Source organism: Mirounga angustirostris, unplaced genomic scaffold (genome assembly GCF_029215605.1).
Source record: "Mirounga angustirostris isolate CCGP_5_RB_7025 unplaced genomic scaffold, mMirAng1.0.hap1 SCAF_1, whole genome shotgun sequence".
Classification (NCBI taxonomy): Eukaryota; Metazoa; Chordata; class Mammalia; order Carnivora; family Phocidae; genus Mirounga; species Mirounga angustirostris.
In genome coordinates, this window is record NW_026991709.1 from 128,903,755 (window position 1) to 128,926,816 (window position 23,062).

General features: G+C 38.1%; 1 protein-coding gene across 1 annotated transcript in view; it reads right to left on the bottom strand.

Moving 5' to 3' along the window:
* Positions 1-23,062, bottom strand: part of COL6A5 (collagen type VI alpha 5 chain) — a 129,250-nt gene that overhangs the window by 6,223 nt on the left and 99,965 nt on the right. The window contains exons 36-40 of the mRNA XM_064588080.1: positions 22,467-22,554; positions 20,061-20,269; positions 6,358-7,047; positions 4,890-4,986; positions 3,909-4,150 (exon numbers count right to left, since the gene is read on the bottom strand). Coding sequence (XP_064444150.1) covers positions 3,909-4,150; positions 4,890-4,986; positions 6,358-7,047; positions 20,061-20,269; positions 22,467-22,554 — 1,326 coding nt within the window. The remainder of the gene's footprint in view (positions 1-3,908; positions 4,151-4,889; positions 4,987-6,357; positions 7,048-20,060; positions 20,270-22,466; positions 22,555-23,062) is intronic.

The following is a 23,062-nucleotide window of genomic DNA, read 5'->3' on the forward strand; positions in this document are numbered from 1 at the left end:
CTTAGAAGAAGAAGGGACACTAGGACCGTCTCCACCATGTGAAAACAGCAAGAAGGTGGTTGTCTGCAAGCCAGAAAGAGAGCCCTCATTAGAAACCACATTGGCTTGTGCCCTGATCTTGGTCTTCCCAGCCTCCAGAACCATGAGAAAATAAATTACTGTGTTTAAGCCCCCCAGTCTATGGCATTTGTTATGGTAGCCTGAGCTGAATAAGATAACCCCTCCTACATCCACCCTCTCTATCTCAGATCTGATTCCTTCTTCCAGTATTGGGAAAGCACACTAAATCAGGACCTGCCAGACCAGGGTCAAGTCCCAGAAAGGCACTAAACCTATTTGAGCTTCAGTTTCTCCAGCTAAATATGAGGGGTATTATTTCCTGTCTCCTACACAGGGTTTTGGAGGGAACTCAATGGGATCATTTATATGAAATTACCTTATAGATAATATGGCCCTGTACATGGGTGAGCTGCAGCTGGTACATGCCACTTTGTCTCATTCAACCAGTCTCCCTTTCCAATCCCCTCCTTGATTTCCCTCTTGGATCCCCTCCTCAGTATGTTCTCTCAGCTGTCTGGTCTTTAGTCATTTGGCCTTACCCCAACTGCCTGGTTCTCCCATCACTGCTTTCCTTTAGCACATGTCTGTTGCAACAAATCCTCTTAGTTTTCCTTTATCTAGAAATGTCTTTATTTTGCCCTCATTCCAGAGGGCTATGTTCACTGGATATAAAATTCTGTGTTCCGAGTTCTTTGATTTCAGTATGTGAAAGAAAAAGATGTTTCACTGTCTTTCATCCTCCATGCTCTGACGAGAAATCTACCATCATTTGAAGAATTGTTCCCTTCTTTTGTAATATGTAGATTTTCTCTAGCTGCTTCAAGATTTTTCTTTTCTGTTTTCAGCAGTTAATGATATGTCTTGAGTGGGGTTTTAAACTCTGTAAAGTTATATCTTCTACTAATTTGGGAATTTTTTGTCCATAATTTCCTCAAATATACATTTTCTTCTAACTGAATCTAACTTTCTTTTATTTCTACTTTCCTTATAGAACGCCAATGAAACAAATGTTGACCTTCTGATATTATTTTATAAGTCTTCAAGGTTCTGTTCATCTTCAAAAATCCCTTTCAGATCATATAATTAACATATCTTCAAGTTCACTGACTCTTTCCTCTGTCATCTTCCTTCTGCTTTTGAGGCTGTCCAATGATTTTTTTTTTTTTAATTTGAGACACTGTATATTTTTTCACTTCTAAAATTTCCTTTCAGTTCCTGTTTCATTATGTCTATGTTTCTTTTTTTTATTATGTTCAATTAGCCAACATTTAGTACATCATTAGTTTTTGATGTAGTGTTTGTTTGTTTTAAAGATTTTTAAAATTTATTTGACACAGAGCGAGTGAGAGAGCAAGCAAGAGAGAGAGAGTGCAAGCACAAGCAGGGCGAATGGCAGGCAGAGGAGAAGCAGGCTCCCCACTGAGCAGGGAGCCTGATGCAGGGCTCGATCCCAGGACCCTGGGATCATGACTTGAGCTGAAGGCAGACACTTAACTGACTGAGCCACCCAGGCACCCTGTTTTAGATGTAGTGTTAAATGATTCATTAGTTACATATAACACCGAGTGCCCATCACCACACATTTCTGCTGAGAATGTCTTTCTGTTCATTTCAAGTTGTTTGCCTTTATCTCATGGAGTAGAGTTATCATAGCTGCTTCAATGGCTTTGTCTGTTGGTTGTCTTTTCCTTTGAGAATAGTTCACATCTTCTGGTTATCTGTATGCTGTCTAATTTTAGATTTTATCCTGAACATTTTGAATATTATATTGTATAGACTCTAAATTCTAGTATGATTCTGTGTAGAATTTTAATTTTTTTTGTCAGCAGACAATTAACCTGGTAGGTTCAGAATGCAAGTGCTGTGTTACCTCCTATGGGCAGTGGTTCCATCCTCAGTTTAATGTCCAAAGCCTGTCCTGGATCTTCCCCATCCATGCACAGATTAGTGGAGAGCCCAGGGCATATGCAGCTCCCATAATTAGAACTATAGGATCCCCTTCTCCAGTTCTCTTCTCTCTGGGGCTACCCCCACATGCTGGGCAACAGGGCCTCTCTTCCTAGTTCCTCTGGCCAGAAAAACAGGGTTTCCCTTTAGTTTTAGCTAGTTAGTCTTCTACTTAGCTCCAAACTGTGCCCACCTTCAGAGCAAAACAGTGGGTGAAATAGTGAGAGGAGGGGTGCCTGGGTGGCTCAGCTGGTTAAGCATCTGCCTTTGGCTCAGGTCATGATCTTGGGGTCCTAGGATCGAGCCCCCGTATCAGGCTCCCTGCTCAGTAGGGACCCTGCTTCTCCTTCTCCCTCTGCCTCTCCCCCTGCTTCTGTGCTTTCTTGTGCTCTGTCAAATAAATAAAATCTTAAAAAAAAAAAAAACCATGAGAGGAAAGAGAGGGAAAATGGGGATTTCTTCCACCACCTCACTGACAAACAAGGGCCCCTTTTTCTAGTTCTTCTGCCCAGAAATAGGTTTCTACTGAGTTTTAGCCTCCTACCCCACTGCCATCACACAGTTCAGGACTGGGGTCTGCCCTCAGCACAAAGCCACAAAAGAAAACAGAAAAGAAAATGAGAAATTTCACTAAAATCTGCTTTTTGTTACCTTTCAGAGATCTCTGGTGGTTGCTTTTTGTATTTTCTCCAGAGTTCTCAGTTGTAATCAGTGGGAGAGAGAGGCAATATCGGCTTAGTCCATCTTGAGGCTAAAGTAGGCTTAGTCCATCTTGATTGGAACCAGATATTTCATTGTATTTATATTTGATTTTCCTTTTCTTATACTTCTCTCCCCTTTCTATATTTTTCTATATTTCCTCTATCCTCATCTCTCCTATTTTCCATCATTTTGCTGATCTTGTTCAATATCTATATACTAGCTATACCTACAATTATACCCATATCTAATACATAGAGTATAGATGTATATATGAAGTGTTGATGTATATTACATACTTACATAGCATTGTACATATATACTGCATACATACATGGTATTTCATTATATAATCTTGCCAAAATTTATTTATCATACCTGCTGTTGGGCATTTTTTTTCCACTTTGGGGCCACTACAAAAGTGCTGTTATGAATATTTTAGTACATAATTTTTGATGAATATATATTTTTCTGTTGAGAATATACATTAAAGTTGCTAGTCATAGTATATGTATACTTTCAGCTTTAGTAGACACCCAAGAATATTTATTTTAAAATAATTTCCCATACAGTTTTGATACACAGCAAAAATTGTGAATAGCTACTCTAGAGCCTACTATAGCTTCCTGTTCTCCATCTTCCATTTTCCCTTTAGTTGTAGGTCCAGAACCATCTCCTCACATTGCCTAAGAAGCTGCCTTCAGCCTCCAAAGAAGTCTCAAACCCACAGCAGCTTTGTCCATTCCAGGCACCAGCTAGAAGCGCACATCTCAGAGCAGGAAAGCCTAGGTTACTAAGGGAGAATGCAGACCCTCAAACACTGGAGGCTTGTTGCATAGCTCCTCCCCGCCCTGCATTTTGCACAGGGATGCAGGGCTCTGCTTGCTTACTCAGGACCTGTGTGGTCCTTGTTCTCATCCCTCTCCTGTCTCCATTCCCTGACCCCACACTAAACATCTATACCTACTTTCAGTTCTGGTTTTGTCAACACCATTGACTCCCTTTTTTGCCTTTCTACAGTTATATCTTGTTTTCCTCCTCATTTTGGGAACCCCTTGCAGCCCTAGATGATAGGCACTTCTATCCTGTCATTTCTACCTGTCCCAGTGAGTTATCCTTGCTCATCCTTGCTCATCTTCCACCAGGGGAAAATCCAAACAAAAGTACTTCAGGGTCTTCGATTCTATTGTATCCAAGGTTACCTTTTTTATCTTGTTGTTTACCATCTGCTAGAGCTGGCATTTCTTCTGAATGTGCCTCTTCTTTATCATTCATCAGTTCTCCAGTTGAAAAGAGCATGTATAACTTTTGGATCAAATCAGTAGTAGTCTCAGAACCATTACTAGGATTGTTCCCTAATACAAAGAAATGCTGCTCCTGGGAATCAAATTCATCAAACAGCTCACTGTTTCCTGTCTCTATTTTATACACCTCAGGAATAAAGCTAAGGTGACAGAGAAAAGAGATGAAAAATACATTAGCCAAGCCCCTTGCAGAATTAAATGTAAATACAGGCAGATATAGAACAGCAATAAATTTTATGCATGTGATTGGAATAGTCCAAATAGTTTGTGGATGAAATCTGACTCAGGGGCAATTTTTTAATATTCCAAAAGGAAATTAGAATGTTGTATCAGTGGTTTAGGACTCCAAAGCAATCTTATTTTCACTACTGAATTTTTATTGAGTACTTAGGGTTGTACTTTGCAAAATCAAACATAAAAGAATCCTTCTTACCAGTCTTCATATGGGTTCTGTTTTTTAAATGGCAAATGTTTTGGTTGCTTTTGCCATTTTTTATCTTTTGGCTTTTCTTCTGCTCTAAAATTGTGGTACCTAACATTTGATGTTATAAGTTTTCTGTTTTGGCAGTACCCAATATTAGAGTGGTGTTATATAAGGTATTACAAAGAGCCTTTTTTTTTTTTTCATAAAAGCTACAGAAATGGGAACATGGTTCTTTCTAATATGGGTCATATTCTATCTGCTATTAACTCCAGATCTGTGAGTCATCACAAACCAGGAGTATTTTACACACACACATACACACACACACACACACACACCCCTACATCCCAACCAAACTTGCATCCTGAACACTAAAGCACCATTCATTTCAAATTTTTTTTATAAGGACTGTTTCCAACTGTAGTATTACCCAAACTGTGAATTTGCCAACTCACAATACATTGTTTCCTGAGCCAACGTTCTCTGGATTGGGAGAGGTGATGTTAACACACTTGGGTCTCAGATCTGCAGGGGGATATTTGTTGATGGCACCTGGAGAAAGAGTGGGCTGGTTAATCTAAATGTTACCCTTCTATATTCTATTGCCCAAAGTCAGTTCATCTTTTCCTGTGGTTGGAGGTGTCTTCAAGAGGAAATTAATTTTATAAGGTACTCGGCAAAGTAGGCACCCTCTGATATTTGCAATACCTCATTGGCAAAGTCAATGAGATACAGCAGTGATTGAGTCAAAAATTCTCAAGCTCTGTATTTCACAGGCTTGTGATACAATTCAAGGACATCTTTCAATCCCTTCTAACATCTATTTCTATTCCTCTAAAAGGAAGATCTTTTCAGAAGACACATTGAGCTATTGTAATTGTCTGCCCTATTTATCTTAGGGTTGGAAGAAGGCATCATTTTTTTTTTGCAAGTGACAAGCCTGCTACGATACATATAAATCTTGATTTCCAAAATTCCTGAGGGTTACATGAGCCCTGGGGCTTTGTGAGTGGCAGCAAATCTGCATCTCTGTTATTTCTTGGTAAACTCTCAGGAGCTGCAAATAACTATTCAATGTGGCCTCTGCCTCACTCCTAATCCCAGCACAGGCCAGAATTTGCTTGATGTCACAAGCTCTCAGGTATACTATTATACCCATGTCTAAAATTGCAACTCATGGACAGAGGCTGGGGCAGTCACTCTCAAAGCCCCACTATAAAAAGACACCCTTAAGACCCTGCTTGGCTATGCCTGAGCCAGTTGTCTGGGACAAATGCTCTAGAAGAGATTCATGCCCATGGCTCAAAAGAATTAAAGTCATAACCAAAGGTAATTTACAATGAAAGATAAAACAGAAGTCCTGGAGTAGATGGAGGGTGATGGTAGTGGGGTATTACTGATTACAGCAGTGTACTTCGTTAAGGGTATAGGAATTGAAATATGGTTTAAAGAACAGGAGCACAGCTCTGGGTTCAGAATGCATGGGGCTGAGTCTAGAATTTGCCAACTCTCAAACTAAGCTTTTGAGCAATTTATTTAATGTCTCTGAACCTTAGTTTTCTCACTTGTAAAATGGAGATACTAGTACTTTCCTTTGAGGGCTGTACTGAGGATTAAATGATATAATCCATTTAAAGAAGTTGGTACATAGTACCAAGTACATAGTAAACAGATTAGGGTTAAAAAACACTTTCTACCTACATGGGGGTTTTCTGGCAAAGACCTTGACAGTGCAGCAGTAAAGTTCAAGGTCAATAAGACCTGATATTTTTCTCTGGTTTTCTCACTGCCTCCTACTCACACCTTAGACTATACCACTCACCACTGAAGTAAGGATTTATTACTAAGCCAATTGGTGGATTGTATACAGAGACATTAAATCTACTGCAAAAGCAATAGAAGAGAAAACGTTTAATGACTTACGTCTGATTAAATGAACAAATGGCTTGACAAACTTGGTGATATAGTTCAAATCTGGCTTGTGGGTTCTGCCAAGCTGGACTAAGTGATGATCCAGTGGGTGGCTGGCTAATTCTTCTAATTCCTTGTCATTGTGTATAGGACCAAAGGAAAACACAAATATGGAGTAGCCCTGACACTTGGCTCTCAGCGCTACATTTCTTAAGACTTCCTTGTCTAAGGGGTTGGTTTCGCCAGCAGATATAACAAAGATAACTTTGTTTTTCCTCAGGTTGGGGGCTCCTACAAACACATTGTCAACTGTCCACTGCAGAGCATGGCCAATAAAAACATCTCCACTGAGCTGCTGAAAAGAGTCTTGGAGATGATGTTTCATTTGGAATATATTGCTATAAGTAACCAAATCAAATTCCAGGTAGACAGGGCATTCTTCACTGTTGGGCATATAGCCTGGAGGAGAATAGCTCAGGACTGCCACTCTGTCTCCTAACATGGAGGTCAGTGGGTCTGGGGCAATGTGAAAGTAATCAAGCACTGAGATTAGAAAAGCTTTCACTTCCTTAAACTCATCATTTCCTATTCTTCGGGAAGCATCTATGAGGAAAGCCACATCCATGTAATATTCTTGAAGAGAGGTATCTCCAGGTTCATTAGTAAGACCTGGTTCTTCTTTTCTGCCATGGTTTTCATGTCCTGCAATAGAACAGCTCAAGTCACTCTTTTTAGTAGAAGGCTGAACTTGGCTAAAAGAAGGCTAAAATTACTTAAAACTCCTAGCCAAGGATGACCAATACACATCTTGGGATTTTGCCATGCTTTATTCCCATAACCATGGCAGACAACATAAATCAATTACAGTACTTGTTCCCAGATGCATTCTCTAAATATGTCTCTACACACTGCATGGGAAACCACTGGCATTCAACAGGTGCTATCATGTGAAAAGAAACATATTTCCTAGCCTATTTCAGATCCTTGTCAAAGGACTGATTGATCCTCTAGCTATTTTCATATGTAAGATGAGAAACATATAACTATTTTTAGTGCACTCCACATGATTACAAAATTTGAAGTACATATTTGCATGAGATCTAATTATTATGCAGCGGCTCTAAGAGAAAAGTATATATGTCAAAGTCATATTTGTTGATGTCACAAACACATATACCTTTATACACATGTTCAAAATATGTACCATAGTGTGATGTCATGAGAGCAAGTATAGATGCTGACTTTAGAATCCAAACGCTGTGTAAGACCTTAAATACTCTAAGATGTTGGTACTTAAGGTGCCAGTCTGCAAACTGTTTATTGGCCCAGGACAAAATAAGGAGCTTGCACCATGTTGTAAGTCATCACCATTACTAAGCACACTGTTTAGTTTGGCTATTTTTTTTTTTTTTTGGTAGCAAGACTTTCTCAATGAAGGAAACAGTGCCCTGATTTACATTCTGACGCTAATGCCTTATCTTGCTGTAGATCAGACGTTAAGTAGCACTGCTCTAAGCCTAAGGGATCATAAAACCATGTCCACAATCATGCGGATGGTGACTGGTCAGTGAAGCCACAACAGGAAATGCCAGCTCAGAAAGACAGGAAGTAGGTGGCCAATTTTTTTTTCTATGAAAGAAGTGTGTCTATAAACCTAATCAAGCAAGAAGTAGATTTTTAACTGGCAAAAATTTATTGATCCCCATTTGTGCTCAACCCCATTATTAATGCTGTATATTTATTACTTTATTTACTCCTCACAATAATTCCCACAAATGAATTAATTAACCTGTATTAATGCCATAAAATCTTAATAATAAAATAGAATGCAAAAAAAAAATTAAAAACCCACCATAGATAATGTTATTAACAGGGCAAACGCTCCATTACATGTTTGTAGCTCAAATAACTCTGAATTTCTAGGGTAAACTCCACATTATTTTTTTAATCTATTGTTGACTTTTTTTGACAAATAAAAGTTATGTAAAAACTGTAAGGTGTACAATGTGGTGTTTTGATATCACTACACCTTGTGTAATGATTATGACAATCAAGGTAATATTGGATTTGATTTACTTAAAATTTTGTTTAGAATTTTTACAGCTATGTTTATAAGGAATATTGGAGTACAGTTTCATTTTCATGTAAAGTCTTTGGTTTTGCTATCATGGTAATCTGGCCTTAGAGAATGAGCTGGAAAGAATTCCTTCCTCTTTAGTTTTCTGTAAGACTTTGTGTAGAATTGATATTATTTCTTCCTTAGGTGTTTTGTTGAATTTACCAGTGAAGTCATTTTGGTTTGGAGTTTTCTGTATGGGAAATTTTGAACTACAAATTCAATTTCTTTAATAGGTTTTGGGCTATTTAGATTACTTCTTGAATGAGCTCTGGTAATTTGTGAATTGCAAGAAATTTGTCTATTTCACCCAAGCTAGTTTATAGGCAATAAATTATTTATCATATTCTCTGATTACCCTTTTAATATGTTTCCTCTCTCATTCCTGATATTAGTAGTGTCTTCTTTTTTTCTTGGTGACTTTGACTAGTTTATTGATTTTATTGATATTCTCAAAGAAACAGCTTTTGGTTTTACTGATTTTCTCTTTTCCATTTCATTGAGTTCCACTTTAATTTTATGACTTCCTTTCTTCTGCTGCTTACCTAGGGTTCTCCTTTTTCTGATTTCTTTTTTTTTTTTTTTTTTAAAGATTTTATTTATTTATTCATGAGAGACAGAGAGAGAGAGAGGCAGAGGGAGAAGCAGGATCCCAAGGAGCAGGGAGCCTGATGCGGGACTCGATCCCAGGACGCTGGGATCATGACCTGAGCCGAAGGCAGACGCTTAACCATCTGAGCCACCCAGGCGCCCAACCTTTTTCTGATTTCTTAAGGTGAAAGTTGAAGTCATTGATTTGAAAACTTTCTTCTTTACCAACATAGGTATTTAATGCTATAGATGACCTAGGTACTGCGTTAGTGGAATCTCACAAATTCTGGCATATTGTGATTTTATTTTCATTCATTTCAAAATACTTTCTAATTTCCCTTTTGATTTCTTCTTTGACCATGGATTTTTTAGAAGCATCTTATTTAGTTTCCAAATACTTAGGGATTTTTTGAAGATCTTTCTGCTATTGATTTTTAATTTAATTCTGTTTTGGTCAGAGAATACAGTTAGTGTGACTTCAATCTCTTAAAATTTTGATAATTGCTTTATGGCCCACAGTATGGTCTACCTTGGTAAGTGTTTCGTGTGTACTAAAAGAATATGTATTCTGTTGTTGTGTGGAGTATTCTATAAATAGCCATTAGGTGAGGTTAGTTGCTATTGTGGCTCAAGACTACTGTCTTCCTGCTGATTTTCTACCAAGTATTGAGACAGGGTATTAGAACTCTGATGCTCTTTTCATTTTTAAAAAAAAATCTTTTTTCTCCCTGAGTTTTATTTTGGATAATTCCATTACTACATCTTCAAGTTCACTGATTTTTTCTTTTACCAAATCTAATTTGCTATTAATCCCATCCAGTATATTGTTCATCCTAGACATTGCAAACTTTATCTCTACAAATTCTATTTGAATCTTTTTCTTTTTTGTATCTTCCATGTCTCTACTTAATTTTTTCACATATGAGATACTGTTATAATAACTGTTTTAATATCTTTGTTAATTCTAACATCTGTGTCAGTTCTGGTTTGTTTTGGAGTGATTATGCTCTTGATTATGGTCATGTTTTCATGCTTCTTTTTGTTCCAAATATTGTGAAATTTTCCTTTTTGGATGTGGAATACTTGTGTATTCCTACAAATATTCATGTTACATGAAAACTATTTGTTCCTTTTAGGTAATGCTATTATGATTTGTTTGGCTAGTCTAGAGTAGTGCTTAATTTAAGGCTAATTATTCCCCACTACTGAGACAAGACCTCCCTGAGTTTTCTTTCCAATACTCTATGAATTATGAGTTTTTCCAGGCTTTCTGGCAAGAAAAGGCACTGTTCCTGGCCCTCTATGAGCAACTGGCACTATTCTGTAATCTTTTCTGATGGTTCTTCCCCCAGGCTCAGGGCATTTCATCACATGCATGTGCCCTCACCACTTTGCTGAATAATTGAGGGGACCCTTTGCATATCTCTGGTGTTCTCTCTCTATGCAGCTCTCTCTTCTCTGGCATTTTGTCCTGGGAACTCTTACCACCTTGGTCTCCCTGGATTCTCATCTCTGTCTCCTCATCTCAAGGAGTGCATTGGGCTTCACCCCAGTTCCTTCTTCCTGCCCCATGGCAGTAAGCTGGAGCAATCATAGGGTTTACTTCATTTGTTTTTGTCTCTCAGGGATCAGTCTTTCATTTCCTGATGTCCATTGTCTTGAAAACTATTGTTTCATGTATGTTGGTGTGTAGAGATATAAATATTTATCTAATAAATATTAGTGTGAGATCTGGTGATTTTGTTTGAGATGTTCCTATGTTCTCTTCCTTCTCACAAAAGGACTAAGAACTCATCATTTATATACCAGATTCTTCCTTTATCAATACATTTGTAGTAATTGAACAAGATTCTGCATTTCACAGGCAGGTATAAAATTTGTGGGCTTCCCATTCCCCACTAGAAACCTAGTTTTAAATTCTTGGAATTGTTTATCAAGATAAAATCCCTTGATTAAACTATTAAATATGAAATTGGAAGTGCAGACAAAAGCATTTATGTCATATTCTTCCTTGCTGTGACAGCTATGTAACATACTTTAGCCCTAAAACATCACCATCAAAAACACTTCTAGAGTTCTTGGCTATAGTGTATTAGGCTGTGAAGGTCAGTCAAATGGACATTTCTGTCATGTGGAAGTTTACAGTCCTGGAGATGACTAACCACTACCTGCTCTGTCATTAGGATCTTTGTTTTCCAACTACAGCATTTTGGCTTCTTTAAGAAGACCAATCAACACATTTGGTTAAAACATGTGGAAAAGTATTTCATAAATGTTCTGATAGAAGAGGAGGATTGACTTATGTTAGTGAAATATTTTTTCATGCATGCCCATATCAAAAAGATAACTGCTTTTCCCCTGATTTTCTCTTTATAACTGAGCAAAATCTCCATCCTTTTCCAAAGTACCCTGCAGAATTATTTTCTAAGGAGCATATTTTCGCCCACAAAATCTGTAAAAATAGGCTCTCTTCCTACTTACAGGATTAGCATGAGAATCAAGAAGCTAAATGTAGATTCTTATGGTTCGAAACTCTAAAATTAGTCAAACATGAAGCATGATTATTCTACTTTGAGTCGAAATTCATCTTACTTAGGGAGAGTCGGCCTTCAAAAATATTTTCTCTCAAGAAAACATGGCAGGAGTGTGGGACAATATATCCATAGCTCACAGCAATGCTGTGTATTTTCTGGAAATGTCAGGGAGCCAAATTCCCATCTTCAAGTCTATGGAAGAATTTCCTCAGAATGGCGGAGGAGGAAAGGCTGGTTCACTTTATTGTGGAGGAGGCTTGGAAGGAATGAGGGATCCAGCTAGATTTCCAGGGAAGCGGCCTCAGAGATTAGCCCAACTTTGGCCAAAATTTAAGCCACAACACCATGGGTGCTCCAGTAACTTTATGGAGAAGTGGGGGTGGAAAGGGAACTTAGACAGAAGGGAGAATCTATAAGACCTGAGCCATTTGGACCGGGATTACGTATGCTGTAGAGTAGCTATGCTGCCTTACATGGTATTTGTGGGAAACCTCAAGATATGAATGAGTTATCCAGTGATCTGCTTTGGAATTTGTCCAGGGGCCAAAATTAGCCATGTGTTCTTCATAGGCAAGCCACATGTACAACTGGGGCTACCTTACATATCTATTTCTATCCACATTAACTGTAGATTAAATTAACCTTGTTTTATAAGATTTCCCATGAGGTTGGCAATGTTTTCTTTCCTGCTTTTCCACTGTTTGAGTATTTGATTGAGCATTCAGTTCACTTAGGTCTTATGCTCAGCTCTGTTCATGTCTTCTCTCATTTAACCTTCTGTAGGGCACTATGAGGGTGGAATTACCATCATTCCCCTTTTACAGATGAGCAAGCAGAAGCTTGGAGAGAGAAAATTACTTGGCCAAGAAATGACAGCTTCTAAGTGGTAGAGGAAGGATTTGAGCCCCACTCATGTAACTCCAGAAGAAGAACTGGTCCTCAGATATGAGGGTAGAGCACACATTAAGGGACATATTAACCACTTCACCAAAGGCCCTGGGACCTGGTGTGAAAAATGAGGTTCTTGGTCAATTGCTATTCCTTCTGAGTGAAGCCACTAGAGGAAGTTTTCTTCCAAAAGTAGGCAACTATATGAATTAAATAAAATTTGCAATTTTTTCTTCTCTTGGCCTTGTAGAGCAGCAGTTATGAGCAGAACATTTGGAGTTTGTTTGAGTCCTGTCTCTGCCATTTGTTACCTCTGCAACCCATCCCTCCATACTTAAGTTTCATTATGTAAAAAACAGTAATAATAAACTAATAAAACCTAATAAAGTTTTTTAGAGAATTAAATAAAGTTTGCACAGTGCCTAACATATCCTAAGTACTCCACAAATATAATTTTTAGAGGGAGATAAACAAATAGAAAAGTCCCAGACATCTGAAAATCCTGCCCATGTTACTATATTTCACAAATGAGAATTTCCATAAGAAAGAAATGCAGTCAACTGGTATTAGTGGAAGACGACTTGCACATGCACATATGCGCACGTGCTCTCAGAAATGAGAAAGCTCATTCTGCTGTGTTTGTGAATGTTTAACTACAGAGGAGTTGGCAATAATTTATGTACCTCTCCATTTAACGATGCCATCCCAGGCCTGTCCTCCCTCCTGTCTGCTGAGGTCATTGGCCAGGCTCTAAGCTGAGGCAGCAAGGGAGGGAGGCACAAGAATTTTATGAAAAAGAAAATACAGACACATTTAAAATTCCCTTCTTTTGGGCGCCTGGGTGGCTCAGTTGGTTAAGCGACTGCCTTCGGCTCAGGTCATGATCCTGGAGTCCCGGGATTGAGTCCCGCATCGGGCTCCCTGCTCGGCAGGGAGTCTGCTTCTCCCTCTGATCCTCCCCCCCTCTCATGTGCTCTCTCTCTCTCTCAAATAAATAAATAAAATCTTTTAAAAAAATAAAAAATAAAATAAATAAAATAAAATTCCCTTCTTTTATTGTATGAGGTCCTCTTTCCCCCATTTGCCTAAACAAGTAGAAGAGATGGTCTTAAAATAGATTTCATCCTCTTCCCCCAAAGATTTAGAATAAATATTTTTCTTGACCTAGACTTTTCTAGGTGGCACTTAGTCTGAAAGGCTCACTCTTGCAGTCTACTTCACACTCTGAAACAAGTCTGAAGAAGGTACCAGCACACTGAGAAAAAGTGACACATGCCTTAGGAATTATTTAGACCCAAGCTACCCAGATCTAGCATTTTGGTCTTTATGGTGTTATTCTGTGCTCTGGCTTTTGGATGAATTTATAAGCAGTTTATAAAGCCAGTTTATTCTGGCATTATAGCCTCTGGATGAGTTTATAAGCAGGAATTTTTTTAAATGAAATTAAATTTTTGAAATAAAATTGCACTACTGAAATTATTTAAAAATAATTCTCCCAAATGATGATGTGATTGAACTTATTCTCAAATTTGGCAATTGGATTTATTTCATCTGTAAATGCAGACAATGCCATCATCAGGCAACATGGCATACATAGTTAAAAGTTAGTGGGCATGGGTTTAAGTCCTGGCTCTACCACTTAAAGCTAAGAGCTTGAAGCTCGTAACCTTTGCATCAGTGTCTTCATCTGTAAAATACAAAATGTAGGGGTGCCTGGGTGGCTCAGTCAGTTGAGCGTCTGACTCTAGATTTTAGCTCAGGTCATGATTGCAGGGTCGTGAGACTGAGCCCAGTGTCAGGCTCTCTACCTGGCAAGGAGTCTGCTTAAGATGCTTTCTCTCCCTCTCCATTTGCCCCTCCCCCTGCTCGCAGGTGCACACTCTAAGTAAATAAAATCTTTAAAAAAATACAAAATGTAATAAAATAATAATAATAATGATGATGATGATAGACTTTTTGGTAAAGATTAAATGAAATCATGTGTATAAAGTGCTTAGCATTGTGTCTGGCACAGAGTTGTGCTAAGTAAGCAGTAGATTCTGTGGTTATGATTATTCCTCACACATTGTTCAATCATCAAGTGAGACAGTGCACATGGTGCTTTGAGAATTGCACTGCAAGGAATAAATATTGGTCCCCAAAGCATTCCATCTGCACTTTTAATTAAACTGAATACTTTCTGACTTGTGTTATGCATTTTTTTGTACACAGAGAATATACTCTGTCAGACCAAAAGCTCCTTGAAGACAGGGCCTCTGTCTGAGTCTTTAAAAAACAAGGAAACAAAAAACAAAAAACCACTCCAAGCCCCCAAAAAGACCAACTCGGGGCTTAACTCAGAACAGGAGCCAATACATATTTGCTACATGAAAGAACATCTGAATAATCATGGAAAGTCTACAAAAATGCCCAGTGTTTTCACATGGTAAGCCCTCAATAGGGGCTGCCACCGTCACCTTCATCTCGACCACCCCCACTACCACCGTCCCACCCTCACACCTCCACCACTGTTCCCATCACCATCACCTCCCCACCACTACCAGTACCACCACCACGATCATCACCACCCCACTCTCATACCCCTACCTCCATCTCCACCATAAACAGTATTGGGGCCACCAACATGTCTACCACCCACCTTTACCACCACCATCAGCAACAGCTAACACCTTCACCACCACTGTCTTCACTATCACCGCAACCAGCACCAACACTGTCATCACAAACCCCTCTAACACCACCACTATCACCCAATTACTACAAGTATCCAAGTTGTATTCCATAAGAAAGGGGTCCACATGAAAAAAAAAGTCACTAGTATTCTAGAACATTATTACTTGCAATAAACGATCACATGAGACATACAGAAACCTCATTTGAATTCAAATAGTCCACATACCCCAAACAATCATGTTGCATCAGTTTTGTCCACTGCAAAACCTTCATGGAAGACAACCAAAACTGTAATAACAATATAATAAATTCCCAAGTAAAAGTAAATGCAACAACCTCAGTCTATAGTTAAAAAAAATCAGGAAACTCAGTTTATTCCCCCACAGAACTTCAAGGTGGTTGCAATTTCCTAAAGAGTTCATGAAACATGTCATTAAAATTCAGATATGACCACAATTTTATTACTGACCTCCTCTTTAGAATGTATACTGAAATGAAAGTAGGACATTCAGCTGGTGTTCCACAGGTGACTCAGAACCCAATTCTGCTGCATTTAAGTCCAGTACAGGTTTAAATTTAGCAGAAGTCAAGATAATATATTCAAATTCAATACATGACAGCAAAAATTAGAAACAAGCTAAGTGTTCAATGAGATAAATAAATTCATTCATTGGAAGTAACATTATGAGATACAGAAAATCAGTAGGAAGCTTGCAGCAATATGTAAAATGTATGACATAATATGATCTGAAAAGCAGGATATCCAATTGAAGTGATGTAAACCTATAGACCTATGGAAAAACCAAAGAATATATTCCACACTACAAATAGCTTTTGCTCAATTATTTGATTTGAGATTCTTTGTATTCAAATTTTATATGATATGATAGTACTTTTATAATTTTTTAAAAATCAGCAGAATCTTGAGAGTATAATGGGGAAATAGTGGACAGGGTGTAGGAATTGTGAGTCCCTATTCTGAATCTTCCTGAATGAACTTGCGGCCATGAAGTTTCTTCTAAAACTGGGTTTCTCCCACTATTGACAGTTTAACAGGATAGTTCTTTGTTGTGAGGGGAAGGTCCCGGGCATTGTAGGATATTTAGCAGCATCTGTGGCCTCTGTCCATTAAATGCCAGTAGCACCCTCCAGGTGTGACAACAAAAACTGTCTACAGACATTGCAGTATGTCTCCCAGGGTGGGTAGAGTGCAATTACCCCCAGGTGAATTTGCAAGAGGTGATCACTAAATACCTTTCCAGCTCTAATACCCTGTGATTGAATCAAAGTCAAAAGACATATTGGTTTAAAAAAAAAAAGCTGATTTGTAGATCAGAATCAGATTAAAGTTAGAAAAATAAAAAAATGTAAAACAGAGCCTCTGTAAATTTCCCAAAGCACAATTCCAGGCTAGTTGAAAGGGAGAGGTGTTACTTCCCATTTCTCAGTGAAATGCATTGAAAAGAACGTTAGTTGATGTTATCCTATGGCCTGAGACCACTTAAAACTATGAGTGAGCCCCAGGCTGAGTTTGGGTTGATATTTAACATTTCATTACAAATTATCTTGTCCTTTAATATTGAAAGTCAACTAACTAAATCTTAAATATTGGTTAACCTAGTATCTTTGATGAAAGTGCTAGGCTTGTCACTGGGTCAACATTGCAACTTAATTAGAATTAAACCACCAATTTTTCATTACATAATTCCATAGAACTATGTGTATTCCATTGGTAAGTAATTAAGAAGGGCTGAATTTTCCAAAGAATTTTTATATTGCACATGTGGTCAAAATGCATGATTATTATCTCTATATATTTAGATCTTAAGAAGTGTTTTTTTTTTTTAGATGTTGGATGGAGGGAAGCATGACTGTTCAGTGGTTTTAGATGAGTAAAATAATGAATCCTTTGGAAATAGGAATTCCCACTTCTGTTCTGTGGTACTAGGTACTCAATTGCTTTCAGCTCCATTGAGAATGCAGAGCAAATCTGGCATGCCAAAGTGGTAGGATGAGCAGTGGTTCTTAAAACACAACCTCTATTAGAACCACCTTTGCTGCTTGTTAAAACTCAGATTGCTGAGCCCCAGCCCTAGAATTTCTGATTTGGTTGGTCTGCGATGTGTGCTGAGAAGCTGCATTTTAATAAGTTCCCAGTTTCTGCTGATGCTGCTGGTACTGCTGATGCAGGGACCACATTTTGAGAATCCCTGGGATAGTGGATCTCAAATTTGCAGACATACAAAAATCACCTATGGTGGTCTTGAAGTTTCTAGCCTTTTCCTTGCCACTCACACCCCTAAATATGAAGCAGTGACTCTGAGGAGGGCTTAGCAATCCGCGGTTATGAAGGACTTGCAGGTGATTCTGATACAGACTGTCCTTCAGCTGCTATAAGGATTGGAGAAGGCCAAGAAAGGTGATGGACTGAAGATGAACTTGGAAATCAGAGCAGGTAGTAAGAAGCAGAGGGAGAAGCATAAGGAGAGAGATAGTGATTGTGCTTCTCGTGGAAGATACACAACTCATTACCAGCCCACAGAACTCTGGAAACTATACATTTCTTAAATGGTTCAGATTCCTGACTTTTCCCCAAGACTCTCAGTTCAAGGGCAGAAAGATCAGCCCTCAGCCGTAAGAATCACATAACAAATGAGGAACAAGCACGGCATATGGAGTTATCAACCTTTTATTTGTGCAATACATCTGGAACTAATCAAAGTCCATCTCTTAGCAATTGAATAAAATATCTGAACCACACAATGTACTCTCCATGAGGACGGCACATTATATAGAAAGTTCTCAGTAGGTTTTGGCAACTGGCTAAAGGTAAGAAAGGAAGGAAGGAAGGAAGAAAGAAAAAGGAAGGAAGGAAGGAAGGAAGGAAGGAAGGAAGGAAGGAAGGAAGGAAGGAAGGAAGGAAGAGCACAAAATCCCTAGACAACACTTGTGATATGAAACTCAGATTTATTTTAGAGGATAAAAAATATCTATTATCCTTAAGTCTGAGACTCACACTGTTTGCAGGCTACCACATTACATAATCCTCCAGAGAACTCCCAGCACACTTCAACCCACCGCAGGAGAAATGGAGAGGGGCAACTAATAATCTACATTTTTTCCTAGTAGAGCCATGTACAATGATTTCTTCAGCCAAAATAAACCTTCCCCTGGCTACAAGTATCTTGATTCCCCAACATCTGGTAAACCAAATGAAAAAAGTCTATTGTTACCGAACAATGGTTGTTAAAAATGGCAACAAAGATGAATTATTTTTTTTTCTTTTTTAAGATTTTATTTATTTATTTGACAGAGAGAGGGGACACAAGCAGAGGGAGTGGGAGAGGGAGAAGCAGGCCTCCCACTGAGCAGGGAGCCAGATGCGGGGCTTGATCCCAGGACCCTGGGATCATGACCCCAGCCAAAGGCAGATGCTTAACGACTGAGCCACCCAGGTGCCCCTCTCTTTTTTTCTTAAATATCCAATCATATCTGTCTTTTCCTGAAGAGATTCACATTTCTGAGTTATTAGACTTTAGAATGCTTACCTCTAACAAAATGATCACAATTGATCATTTGGTATTATAACCCTGCCAAACAACGTTGTTTTTTTTTTTCTTTTTAAACCAAACCATAATAAATTCCTGTACCATATCATTGAAATGAACACCCAAAAGAATAAATATCTTATTCTCTTCTTTAAGCCATGTCTATATGATAATAAAAATTGTTTAAAATATATACACAATTGAATGCCTTGATGCCATGGTACTACAGACATTTCGTTTTACTGCATTAACGTCTTTTTTTAAGCCTATTTTTCAACTAATGATGGACTTTTTTATTATTAATTCTAGCTTCGAAAAGTCAGTTAAAGTGCAAATATTTATATTTCATAAATAGGGGGACAGTGTGAGGATGAGAGTGTTGAACCCAAGGAAAAGAAAAGGTATTTATCCAAGGAAGTTACTGAGAATGTATGTCATTCATTCTTAGGAATAACTGGCATGAAATTGGCCCCTTTTTCTTTTAAACTTGCATCATCTAACAACATACGTGATACTTCAGACATAATGCTTTCAATGCTGTTATTCTGGCCAAATGAGCATTTTGGAAGCCTCTACATGCATAGCTGGAAATGGTTGAAGTCTGTTTAGAATGTCCTCCCTTTTAATGAAAACACAGACAAAAATCCTATGTATCTGATTTGTTTGAAACCTATTAAATTCTGCCAGAAGGTATTCTTGCTTTGCCACTCAAATGTATAGAGCAGGCAGAGAGACAGTCTGTGCTCTCTCATTTCCAAGTACCTCAAAAATACCATACCTTCTCATGCAATCAGAGTCCGAGGCACTGGTCCAGCCAGCTTTTAAAGTGATTTTAATCCTTCCTTTGCTCCGATGTTCTCTGTATTGTTTCCTTCTACATCACACTAACCTTCTAGAGAAATCTTAAGCCTGGTGAGAACATCAGGGACATTTCTTAGAGCTCATATCACTGGTCATCTCAGTGGTGCCTATCACCATGTAAACCTTCATTTTCAACCAAAGCAGTGGCTGTAGCTAACCATCTTGAACTTGAAAAAATTTGCCTTAGAGAACAGCCTTCATTTACTTGATTCTCTACTAGTATTAAAAGATGAGGACCTAGGGGCGCCTGGGTGGCTCAGTCATTAAGCGTCTGCCTTCGGCTCAGGTCATGGTCCCAGGGTCCCGGGATCGAGCCCCACATCGGGCTCCCTGCTCCGTGGGAAGCCTGCTTCTCCCTCTCCCTCTGTCCCTGCTTGTGTTCCCTCTCTCGCTGTTTCTCTCTCTCTCTCTGTCAAATAAATAAATAAAATCTTTAAAAAAAAAAAAAAAGAAGACGAGGACCCCATTATTTAAAAATTCCATCATAACTTTTCGTTTCCTTACCAGAAGTTAAACTTGCAATTTCTTCAGAATCCTGACCTTTTTCATATGTGATCGTTAATTCTTGTGGCATAAGCATGTGGCTTGGTATGTAAACCAAATGGTTACTTCCATTGTCCTCCCACATGAAGGACGAGTCTTTCCCAGCACTTAATTCCTGGCCAATGAAGCTGTTCTCTCCTGAAGAAATCTCATATGGCTCAGGAGTAAATCTAGCAGATAAAAACAAAAGTTTTAGATGAATCTTGGTAGCTTTGGGGAATGCAAATAAAATATCTCAACAATTTGATATAGTTACTTAATCATTTCTTAGAAAAAAAACAAGTGGTAAACATCTAAATTCCTTTCAATAAAAGTATTCATTAAGATTTTTTATTATTAAAAAGAATAAACTGATAAACAATTCCCATTTATCCTTCCTTTTCCCTCATCTGCTTATAGCCTAATAACTATTATTTTGGAATAAATTGAGTCTGATTTGCCACAGAGTTTTAAATAAATGACAAGAAACTCGATCATAGGTTATTTGGAACAACCATACAATCTCTCAGATTGATGTCACTCCCCATAGAAAACAGAGGAAACAGAAATCGAGAACTGCTCTGAGAAGAATAAGACTATAAAGAACTTATCTCATTGACATCAGATCTCTTAAAATGGTGTCTACATTTACATTTTTAGGAGTTTTAAGAATTCGCTGTGATAATTTGAGAATATGTTTTTATTTAGATGATGTTAGAAAACATAGTCCACATAAGTTGATTCTTATTTTTATTCTATTTATGCACCTTTATGTCATTTCAATGTCCATATTCACATTTGTATTTGATACTAGTATTTGGTACCTGGCAATATTACTTTAACTGTTGGGAGTTAATGAGGAAAGGGAAAAAAGTCAGACATAATACATGAATAATACATTCACACCAAGCTAAAACCAAATGATATGACACACAATATGAATGACAATTCTGCAAGAGTGAAGACAGCGGTGAGGAATTAAGGCATCATGCAACAGAGTAGGCAACCTGAAAGCAGGCGTACCTCTGCAACATGCATCATATTTTACATTTCTTTTACCAATATGTACCATATTTTTTCAGTTTTCAGGAATTCTATTTTGGCAAAGAAAAATCATCCATTATTGAATTAGTGTTTTAAATTTGTGTTTTACTGAGTTTGCTTGGATTCGATGCACATTTATTTTAGTCTGATAGTTGCACAAGAACTATAAACAGAGTATTTGCAGCTATATTTATGTTTGTACATGTCTGAATAACATTATAATATTTTGTCTGCAGTTCTGTAAGAATTGATTTGCCTTTAAATAAATTTATGACCTATTCAATGCTGGGAAATATTGCTTCACATGACATCAGTGCCATATTGTTCTTCAGGTGTTGGCTGCTGGACACTTCCTTGCTAAACTACCAAGTGAATGAAATCTGACATTATAGGAATATGTACTTGAATGAATTCTGAGCACACTTCATCTTGCCATTGTGCTTCTGGATGTGTGTAAGAGACCTTACCTATTCTGAGAAGCTCTCTGCTTAATTACAATCTGAGAGGAAGAAGTAATTATAGGCTTAAATCTGGGTTTTTGCAAGACTGCAGTTAGGGATCCAAGCTTGGGGAAATACAGAGAAGCAGAGAGAAACCAAATGGGCCACTCATTCTGTTTGAGGTTCAAGATTTATTCAGATTAATTATTTATATTGTTACTTAGGATACAATTTAAAAAAAAATACTTATATGTGCAATTACATGGTGGGATCTTTTATGCTATCTTTTGTGGGGGATGAAACAATGAATTGTATGTAACCCCAGACTTCAGTGAGACAAGACATTGGGATAAACTGTAATAACTGCCTCCACAGAAGTATAAGAATGTACACGAAAGTAAGGATCTTCAAAGTAAAAATGGGCTTCAAAGAGGAGATAGCTTCCATCAGGGCCATGGACATTGGGTAAGCTTTCACTGGAAGGGACAGGGTTCCAAGTGGTGTGACCCAAGACCAAGGAGGGTGAAGCAACTGTTCACACAGGCAGACAAGAGTCCAGTGTGGCCAGAATTGAGTGTTGATGCTGGGGAGAGATGGGAAGTGAGGTCGCAGCGGCTGAGGCTATATTGTAAGTTCTATTCTGGGATAGATTTCAATGTGGGAATTGCTCAGGCAACCATGAACTGAAAGGCAAAATTGTAATACAGCTCATGAGGATGTTATAGAAACATCAATCCATAAAGCATCCTTGCTGTGTAGCTTCTGCTACAGAAAATGGAATACATGGGAAGACTTTACTTCAGAGGCCTTATTAGCTCCCTCAACCTAATAACCTGCCATCAGCAGTTATACACCCATCAGTCAATTAACAGTCGCTTGTAAATAGAAGAGATTTCTAACTCACAGAAGATCCTTATTTTGATAAGCCTCTCCTCTTGAGATGAGTCTACAGGCATTCTCAAGCACTGGTGGTGGGTACTCATTGAATCCTCCTATGGAGAGAGCAAAGTTAGAGTTAGGGTTTTAAATCAGAAATGATGTTTGCTAAGGAAAAAGAATCCCAAAAGGAATCTTCTTAAAGCAATCAATGTCACTAAAATATTTCAGCAAAACTTGGCTGGGGTGGAAGCAGAAAATACTAGCAACTAGAAACAGCATTTAAAACTTGATTTTAGATTGTTTTGCAGCCAAAGAATTACTAGGCTCATGGAAAACAAACCTCCTCAAATTGTTCATTTAAGGTTAATTGTGATGCAGAAACACATGATTTCCACATGCTCAGGCAACAGAATCTAAGGGAAATTTTATTCTGAATCTGTCAAGCTTTTCACTCAGGTTTATGTTAATAGAGCAAACACAGAAAGGGTAGCATTTTATTACATGCTGCTATTTCTGTTCTTCCATACCATTAACACCAATTTCCTAGGAGGAAAATAATCAAAGAAAAAAGATTTTAGCTTACTGACCTAAATAATATGCCCCATTACTCCCTTCCCACTG